General features: G+C 38.3%; 4 protein-coding genes across 4 annotated transcripts; all 4 read right to left on the reverse strand.

The window, feature by feature from the left end:
• Positions 1–3,050: 3,050 nt before the first annotated feature.
• LOC105446377 lies at positions 3,051–5,670 on the reverse strand. The gene is made up of 4 exons (XM_011683123.2): positions 5,533–5,670; positions 4,990–5,054; positions 4,330–4,429; positions 3,051–4,040 (listed from the first exon to the last, which is right to left on the reverse strand). The coding sequence occupies exons 2-4, from the start codon at positions 5,037–5,039 to the stop codon at positions 3,120–3,122; spliced, it is 1,071 nt and encodes a 356-aa protein (XP_011681425.1). The 5' UTR covers positions 5,040–5,054; positions 5,533–5,670; the 3' UTR covers positions 3,051–3,119.
• LOC105446381 (serine/threonine-protein phosphatase 6 regulatory ankyrin repeat subunit B-like) lies at positions 5,629–7,165 on the reverse strand. Its single transcript, XM_011683132.2, has one exon. It carries the CDS (start codon positions 6,931–6,933, stop codon positions 5,629–5,631), a length of 1,305 nt encoding a protein of 434 aa, XP_011681434.1. The 5' UTR covers positions 6,934–7,165.
• Positions 7,006–7,806, reverse strand: LOC100890489 (ankyrin repeat domain-containing protein 50-like). The gene has a single exon (XM_003727282.3). It carries the CDS (start codon positions 7,804–7,806, stop codon positions 7,006–7,008), a length of 801 nt encoding a protein of 266 aa, XP_003727330.3.
• Positions 7,807–7,824: 18 nt separating this feature from the next.
• On the reverse strand, positions 7,825–9,263 carry LOC100890410 (ankyrin repeat domain-containing protein 50-like). Its single transcript, XM_030998339.1, has 2 exons — positions 8,590–9,263; positions 7,825–8,539 (listed from the first exon to the last, which is right to left on the reverse strand). The coding sequence occupies exons 1-2, from the start codon at positions 9,261–9,263 to the stop codon at positions 7,846–7,848; spliced, it is 1,368 nt and encodes a 455-aa protein (XP_030854199.1). The 3' UTR covers positions 7,825–7,845.
• Positions 9,264–9,298: the final 35 nt, after the last annotated feature.

The raw sequence follows: 9,298 nt of genomic DNA on the forward strand, positions 1-9,298 counted from the left end.
CGTTGAGTTGTTATCTGTTTCGCTTGACCTTTCTTTCTTATTTTATATTTACACTTCTGAATGTATGCCGTTCTGATACGGATTTCATTCTTCTAATTACAACAAAACACAACAATGTAAAACAATATATTACTTCCTGCATGGGTACATAATTAGTTTGAAAACGTGCTTTATTCCAAAGAAAGCGAGAAAGCACGCATTTTCAAGCTTTTAAAAACGAAGTGCACAAAACTATTTAAATTCATGAGAGTATAGCATTGTTGGTGCATAATAACCGGCTTAAGGATTTTGGTTGTTGTTGTTGATGTTTTGTAGCGACGTTAAAATATAACAGGATAACCCAAATGAAATGCATGGAAGCATACTGGTCATATAAGAAACTAAAAGAAAGTTATCGAAAATAATATCGCTAGTGATATTCGTTTGTCTCGCAATGTGGTCAAAAAGGAATCTAAAAGATCACGACGTTTCGTATGCTACTGCGATACTTCGTCAGGTGATAAAAACTATTGTAAGCAAGGGTCTTTTATACTTTACGGGAGGACCGGCGGAGCGGTCTATAATTCGATCGATAATTGATATTATTTTCGATACTATATCCGCAATGAGTAATATATTTAGCATAAAAGAAAGTTATATGTACATTCTATACATCTATTTTTATATATTCAGTGTACAAAAAACATTCACATTTAAATTGAAGAACACTGAAACACTAAGTAAAATTTTACAATATTACAGAAGAACATAGTTTTCGAATTTCTCTCGTTCGAAAAATTATCCAATACATTAGCCATAAATCAGGATGTGTACATAATATATTTGTGTTAATTATGCAGTTATTGTTTTTAGTGTGTCTCTCCTCTTGAATCGTCATGGCTGGTCTTTTGGGGAATAGGAGGAATTTCTTGAATGCTGTGAGCGCCGAAATCGGCAGCCTACCAGAGCCGACTAATAATCGGACCACCTTGAGCACATTGCATGATGGATATGTGTGCTATATAAATGTCCGATATTATTACTATTATTTTCTACATCATCATTTTACGAGCATTAATATACAAAGCAAAAGAAACGGATCTCTAAAAGTTTGTTTCTGTTATTCTCAAATAGCAAAATGTGACCGTCTTTTACCTACATATCCATAAACGAATTTGTATAAAAAAACATTGTTTCATTAAATATGCTGCAATAAATGGAAAATATGAGCAAGTACGTCGGTAGAAATGTCAATGATAACTTGAAAATATGCCCAATATAAGCATTTACTGTACCCCCAAATTCAAAAGAGAATGGCCATTTCAATAACTAACATCTATTTACAGTATGATAATGACACTTATTTACAACAAAAGAAAGCAATCCATAGGAAATACTTAGCTTAAAAATTGAGTAATGAATTGATCGAGGTGAACTATATCTATATGAAAGTAAAGTTTATGAATTGCTTGTATGATAAAAGCAAAACATAAATTATAGTAAGTCCACGATAAGTTTTATAATAAAGCCGTGACAGTTAATTTGCGGCTTACATATATATTTGAAATTGGTGCACTTAAATTCCAGTAAACATGACGCAACATTAAATCGTTCCTCTCTCCAATTTGACAACTTATTCAAATTCTGGGATTCAAAGATTCTCAGATCAAGAATCAAACATGTAATATACACTACGAATTCATCCATGCAATAAGTTGCTTACATTACATCATATTCTGCAATGAAGCACAATTTCTCTATCGTGCGTGGCTTGTGTTGGGAATGGCCTTCCATAACATGATACACGCATTGATATCAATCAATTCAACCCGTTCCGTAGTACGTGTATATCAATGTAAACTACCTTGGGAAGTGGAGACGTACATGTAACATATATTTTAAAAATAATTGATTAAGCAAAACAAATTTATATAGCACATGGTTTTTAAGAGCGATGTTAAAGAACTAAAATTTATATGAACAACATAAGTATACACAAGAAAAGCAACGTAAACTTGATGGGGGGGAAAAAATCATTTTACCGCTATAAAGCGCTATTTAGCGCTATAAAAAAGACTGTGTTTGCAAATTAATATACTGTTTAGCCGTACAGTTTAAGAATTATAGACACAACTTCACTTACATAAGAATGTGTACTATGAAAATATACTATGACTTCGACAATGGAACGTGCGTTCCAGTTCAATGTTTCTTATTATCATGATTCAAAATCACATTTACACATATTGACACAGCGAAAGTGAACCATAGATCGCTATTTGAAGCCAGAAAGGCGTTATATCTGTGTTAATGTGTTTGACTTTTTTCTGGATTCAAACGGAATATATCTACAATATAATGTTGAATTTACTTCTTATATTCAATTTCTTCTCTGAGGTCATTAAAAAAACTCAAATGTTTGAACATTGTATATGCATTCACTACATCTAATGTTTAACCTTGAATGTAATACCGGGCTCGAAATGAAGTTGAAAATGGTGAAAGTAAAATCTGGAGCGAAACCACACTCCAAATTAATATTTTCATGATTAATGATGAGAATATATTTGGCAACATGGGTATCGAGACCTTTAGAGTAATGTACATTGTGCACATGCCGATCCTAGGAATAAGTCATGTTTTCCCCATGGTTCAGATTTATTCTAAAATTGAGGTCAGACATGGCTGGGTGATAGCAGGCTACTTAAAAGGCCTGGTCTATGTCAAATCGACGTGATGATTATAAAGAGAATGGAATTAATATTAAATATCTTCCCTCAATCATTGAAATATAGCAGGCCATAGAATGAAAAACAAAGAATGTATGCACATGACAACGAATTGAAAAGTAGGCTATTTTTATATTTTCTTTCAAATATAAACATATACGGTATGTATGAATTGTAGCAACGAATGTGAAATAGTGAATGTTTTGTAAATTATGTACATAAATTAAATTCGAATTCGAACGATAATATATTTTCGCATTTATTTGTTAGTATTACAATATTTTGTGAAATAAAAAATTGATATCACGTGTGGGGATTTGGTACTTAGTATATTGTAACAAACGCTAAAAGTTTAGTATTACAATATTTTGTGAAATAAAAAAATTGATATCACGTGTGGGGATTTGCTACTTAGTATATCGTAACAAAGGCTAAAAGATTTATGAACAGGTATGTGAAGTGCCACAGAGAAGGAAGCATGAATTGCCTACAAGTCCCTGATTCTGTATGGGATTCTGTTTGGGGTGTGGGAGTAGTAACTGATGTAGGTACTGATTTGACAGTCTGTCTCGTGGTTTCTTTGCCGTGTGGCCACTCGAAGTCATTGCACATTTTTGCACTCACATATGAAGTTACATCATGTGAGCAACAAGAGAAATGAGTGTCATCGGGAAGCAAGCATATACCTCTGGTAATTAGCCCATTATCTGTAATATCAATCTTGACGTCAATCATCTGATCAGTCTGGTAACATGATAGAGTGGTTGTAACGCTTCCAGTGGTGGCTCGACAGTGTACTTCATAGGGATAGTCACCATTTTCACTTAATGTGATAAAGCACTTTGCAGGTCCGGGGGAAGTTTGTACACAAATCTCCTTCTTCACAGTTTCATACCTTACGTTCTCAAAACTATGCCAGACTGCCGTCAATATGTACCCGTCCTCATCTAGAGTATCAACGTTATCTATAGTCAGATTCACGCAAGGAGAAGTGTCTAAATCTGTGACTGAGGTTGAAAATCTTTGTAACTGGGATGGGTTTTTAAAGCCCACGATATCTACTTCTCCATTTATGCAGAATGGATGAGTATTAGATTCGATCCGAAGTGTGTAATATGAAACCTGGAATGTATCACTAGGTCGCAATGTGAGATGGAATGGGACCACACCAGGTTTACCTGCCTGTAGCGTGACCCGTTCGGTGATACCAATGCCTGCTACAAGAACTGGACTTCCAACAAGAATGATGGCCAAAGCGATAATCATGTGCAGGAAAGTTTGTACAAGGGCCAGGATTGAAGGACACCGGTCAATCGATGTTCGACGTTTGGTCTAAAGCAAAAGGGTATGAGTTTGAAAAAGAACGTTGTTGAAATTTGACAAAGTCATGGAATATCTCATTTAGCAATTATCCGACGTGAACAAGAAATATAACGCTGGATGGGCATCTGTCTTCATGAACATATTCTAGAAGTGTACTTTCAAAGAAGTCTTTAAATAAGTTTTGTTTTGCACAGATGCAGAACTATAACCCATTTAATTATAATTTTGTTAAACTATTTCATAACTTCAACAGCAAGTTATTTAGAAATGATAAATTGAAGCAATACTTCTCTCTTACCCTGATTTTGCAAACTGGGTTTGAGGAGGTTCTTTGGGTAAGGATAGAGTTTCCGTCATGCAACTCTTGGTGATCGACAGCTCGTGGGTTCGTCAGGAAGCTGTTGAATATAATTGTAAAAATGAGAGGTAGGTGATTTATGAAGAGACCAAAATAAGCCAATCAAATTTGGTCCCTATTAAGGTCTACTCAGATGATGTTTCTTGTCCATTACAAAAACAAAATATAAAAGTATATGTAATATGCAAATGTTTTTACAAAGCTTTACAAATAAAAGTACATGTACCTCGCAGAAAGCCCATATATGGCCTAGGAAAAATACCATAATTTAAAATATCGACACCAACATCCCTGTGTACCGCATCAGGTCTTACTTCACTTTTTTTTTTTTAGCTTCTTAAGGATCAAGTCCAGGCAGGTAATATTCCGAAAGTGCTCTAATTCAGCCATTACGTGATGGCATACGGTTTACCTCCTTAAACGGTTATTCAGACACATTATGAAGAATATACAAAATAATTCTGAATATCCAATAAACATGAAGAAACTGTTGTTACTAATGATGCAATTAATTGCAGGGCGAAATATATGCACTAAATACATCTCGTTATACGAATAATAAGGTTTCCTCAGAATAAAATAATGAAAAGTGATTAGTACCTGATCTTCACTGATTTTTCGTTGACTGGTAGATCATTTTTGTCAGTCATCGGTGAAGAAGGTTCCTGACGAGGAAAAATCAATTAGATCATAGAAAAAGTAATATCAGGATGCTGTGAAAGGATATGAGCTAAGAAGACATAATGGCGACAATTAGTGTTGGTTAGCAAGGATGCACTAGGATGCATTGGACATAACAACGAGTAAGAAAATAAATTAAAATCCTGGCATAGAATGAACATGTTATTGTTTCACACAACATAAATATCTGACCAATGTGTATAATAGTTTTGCTTGTAATTTTTTAATTCTCTATTCTTAGAATTTGAGTGCTTGTTTCATACATATAAAAGAAATCTTTACTATAGGGCTATGTACAAAAGGTCATTAATCTTGCTTTATACGAATCTTTTGTTTTTCATCTCTATGATGACATTAGAATCTGCTGAATGGTTACTTCTTAGCATATGTGTATTTACCGTTATCTTTTCTATCTACATTTCCAATAAAATATATAAACTTAAACATTTGATAACCACTCACTCTTTTTCCCTGTCGTCGACAACTAGTGAGTGAAATCTGGATTCCGGTTCTTCAGACGGGTGACCTCCAATCTCAATGGTTTGTAGATTGGGTGTATCAAATCCGCTGTGTTGCCATGTCTGAGGTCCACGCGGGGGAGACCAGTCCGTGTCTTTTTTTTTTTTTGGTGTCTTTCGTTCTTGTAGCGGGGCACGTTATTGCTTCCATCTGATGTAGCATTGGATCTTGTTTACCTATGTCAGGATATTTCAGCTTAGCATGACTGAAAGGATTGTGTTCTTCTCTGCCACTTTTTCCATCATCATCAACCCTGGTGAGAAGATTTTTCAAGGAGGGTTTATCGGCTACTCTCTTCGCATTATCAGCTTTAATGCAGTCATCACCATCTTCTGCATTCTCTACCTTTAATGCTAACTGTCCTGTACGTGACTTTGTGTCTACTTCCTTAATTTGTTTCACCTTCTTCTTCTTTGTGCAACCTCTTGTGGCGAGATGTTTGGCACCACTGTGGTGGCCCCCGGATAGTGGATGTCCGGTATCTTCCTTATTCGGGTCACCTCTACGTTGGTAGCGGTATTCGTTTTCGTTTGGATCAGTTGCATCTTTTTCAGCACCATGGGTCCTTGTGGAAAGATTCTGCAAGGAAAGTCCACCAGCTCCTCTCTTCGTAATATCAGCTTGAATGCAGTCATTCCCCTCCCATTCATTGTCTACCTGAGATGTTAACGTTCCACGTGAATGCGTGTCTACATTATTCAGTGTTACCGTCACATATCCTCTATTGCTGATATTCTGGTGACCTCCGGTTCGTGGATCTCCTGTTTCTTCTTCATCAGGGTCATGTAAACATGATGCGATGCCTTCTATTGCATTTATATGGCCGGCATTTACAGCTGCGTGAAGGGGTGTAAAACCATCTATGTCCTTCACGTTCTTGTCTGCTCCATTCAACGCAAGGAAATCGACTATGTCTTGGTGTCCTTCTTGTGCAGCAGCATGGAGTGGTGACCATCCATCATCATCTTGTTCATTGACATTAGCGTTGTGCTGAACGAGAACTTTCACGATATCCATGTTGCCATTGTAACATGCTGCATGAAGAGGGGACTTGCCGCATTCATTTCTTTCGTTAACATTATATTCGCTGGATACTAGGAAGTTTACCACACCGATGTGGTCAGACTGTGTTGCGATGTAAAGCGGGGTCAAACCGTAAAATGTGGTGCCCTCGGCTCCTTTCCCCAAGAGAAAATTGACAACTTCTAAATGGTCGTTTTTGACTGCAGCATGTAATGGCGCCCGACCTCTGCAATCATTCTTGTTGACATCAGAACCTTGCCGAATTAGATATTTCATGACATCTATGTGGCCTCCAAAAGCGGCACCGTGGAGAGAAATCATCCCTTTATCATCTTCTTCGTTCACAACAGCTCCATCTGATATGAAGAATTTGATGATGTCTAAATGACCAAACTACGCTGCAGCGTAGACTGGGGTCATCCCGTCGCATGTGTTCTGCTTCGCCCCCTTAGACATGAGATACTCGACCGCTAGTAGATGACCATTTTGAACTGCAGCATTAAATGGAGTCCAACCCATGGCATCGCCCTTGTTTACATCAGATCCTTGCTGAATGAGATATTCCATGACCTCTATGTGGCCTCCAAAGGCAGCACCGTGGATAGGAATTATCCCTCCATCAACTTCTTCGTTCACATCAGCTTCTTTGGATAAGAAGAATTCGACAGTGTGTAAATGACCAAATTTTGCTGCAGCAAATAGTGGGGTCATTCCAGCATAAATGTGCTGCTCCGCTCCTTGAGTCGTCAGATATTCGATAGCTTCTAGATGCCCATATTGAACTGCAGCATTGAATGGAGTCCAACCATCGGCATCACCCTTGTTCACATCAGATCCTTGCTGAATAAGATATTCCATGACATCTATGTGGCCTCCAGAAGCTGCACCATGGAGAGAAGTCCTCCCGTTGTCATTTTCTTCGTTCACATCAGCTCCCATGGATATGAGGAGTTTGATGATGTCTAAATGACCACATTGTGCTGCGGCATAGAGTGGGGTTATGCCATCATATATGCTCTGCTTTGCTCCTTTCGCCATGAGATATTCAACGGCTCGTAGATGCCCCCCTTGAACGGCAGCGTTGAATGCTGTCCACCCAGTGTTATCTTTCTTGTTGACATCAGATTCTTGCTGTATGAGATATTTCATGACTTTCAAGTGGCCTCTAGAAGCTGCACCGTGGAGAGGGATCATCTCTTCTTCATCTTCTTCGTTCACATCAGCTCCATCTGATTAAAAAAATTCGACGATGTCTAAATGACCAAATTGAGCTGCGGCATAGAGTGGAGTCATTCCATCATATCTATTCTGCTTCGCTCCTTCAGTTACGAGATATTTGACAGCTTCCAGATGGCACTCTTTAACGGCAGCATTGTAAGACGTCCGCCCGGAGTTGTTTTTCTTGTTCACAACAGATCCTTGCTGAATGAGATATTCCATGACTTTCATGTGGCATCGAGTAGCTGCACCATGGAGAGCAATCATCCCTTCTTCATTTTCTTCGTTCACATCAGCTCCTTTGGAAATGAAGAATTCTACGATGTGTAAATGACCAAGTTTTGCTGCGGCATAGAGTGGGGTCATTCCATCATATCTGTTCTGCTCCGCTCCTTCAGTCAAGAGATATTTGATAGCTTCTAGATGGCCATTTTGAACAGCAGCAATGAATGGGGTCATTCCGGTGTTGTCTTTCTTGTTCACATCACATCCTTCTTGAATGAGATATTGCAGCATTTCAATGTCACCTTTTATGGCTGCACCATGTAAAGGAGTCTGGCCTATACCATCTCTATCCGTTACATTACCTCCTTTGGAAACAAGGAATTTTACTACGTCTTTATGACCAAATCTCGCTGCGGAAAATAGTGGAGTGATTCCGTTATATATATACTCTCTGTCGCCTTCGTATTCCAGAGATATTTGACGGCTGGCAGATGACCATATTGAACGGCAGCATTGAACGGTATCCAGCCTGACTTATCTTTCTTGTTCATTTCAGACCCTTGTTGAATGAGATATTCCATGACTTTCAAGTGGCCTTCACAAGCTGCATCGTGGAGAGGAATCATACCGTCATCATCTTCTTCGTTCACATCAGCCCCGTTGGATATGAAGAATTCCACGATGTCTAAATGACCAAATCGTGCTGCAGCATAGAGTGAGGTCATTCCATAATACTTGTTTTGCCTCGCTCCTTCAGACATGAGATATTTTACGGCTTCTAGATGGCCAGATTGAACAGCAGCATTGAATGGAGTGCAACCCTTTGCTTCTGCCTTGTTCACATCAGATCCTTGCTGAATGAGATATTTCATGACTTCAGTGTTACCGTGGATAGCTGCACCATGGAGAGGAATCCGTCCTGTTTCATTTTCCTCGTTTACATCAGCTCCTTTGGAAAGGAAGAATTCGATGATGTTTAAATGACCATATCGTGCTGCTGCATAGAGTGGGTTCATGCCAGCATATTTGTTCTGCTTTGCTCCTTCAGTCATGAGATATTTAGCGGCTTCTAGTTGACCCTTTTGAACAGCAGCATTGAATGGTGTCCAACCCTTGGCATTTGCCTTGTTAACATCAGATCCTTGCTGAATGAGATATTCCATGACTTCTAAGTAGCCTCCAGAAGCTGCACCGTGGAGAGGATTCATCCCGTTGTCATTTTCTGCGTTTACATCAGCGCCAT

Source organism: Strongylocentrotus purpuratus, unplaced genomic scaffold, assembly GCF_000002235.5.
Source record: "Strongylocentrotus purpuratus isolate Spur 01 unplaced genomic scaffold, Spur_5.0 spur5_contig_859, whole genome shotgun sequence".
Classification (NCBI taxonomy): domain Eukaryota; kingdom Metazoa; phylum Echinodermata; class Echinoidea; order Camarodonta; family Strongylocentrotidae; genus Strongylocentrotus; species Strongylocentrotus purpuratus.

Coding starts and splice junctions, on each gene's coding strand:
- LOC105446377 (XM_011683123.2), bottom strand. CDS start 5,039: ATGACTGACAAAAATGATCTACCAGTCAACGAAAAATCAGTGAAGATC. Junction 4,430..4,989: donor GAAAAATCAGTGAAGATCAG/GTACTAATCACT, acceptor TATATTCAACAG/CTTCCTGACGAACCCACGAG. Junction 4,041..4,329: donor ACCCAGTTTGCAAAATCAGG/GTAAGAGAGAAG, acceptor CTTTTGCTTTAG/ACCAAACGTCGAACATCGAT.
- LOC105446381 (XM_011683132.2), bottom strand. CDS start 6,933: ATGATTTCTCTCCACGGTGCCGCTTTTGGAGGCCACATAGATGTCATG.
- LOC100890489 (XM_003727282.3), bottom strand. CDS start 7,806: ATGATCCCTCTCCACGGTGCAGCTTCTAGAGGCCACTTGAAAGTCATG.
- LOC100890410 (XM_030998339.1), bottom strand. CDS start 9,263: ATGAATCCTCTCCACGGTGCAGCTTCTGGAGGCTACTTAGAAGTCATG. Junction 8,540..8,589: donor GAAATGAACAAGAAAGATAA/GTCAGGCTGGAT, acceptor GTCATCTGCCAG/CCGTCAAATATCTCTGGAAT.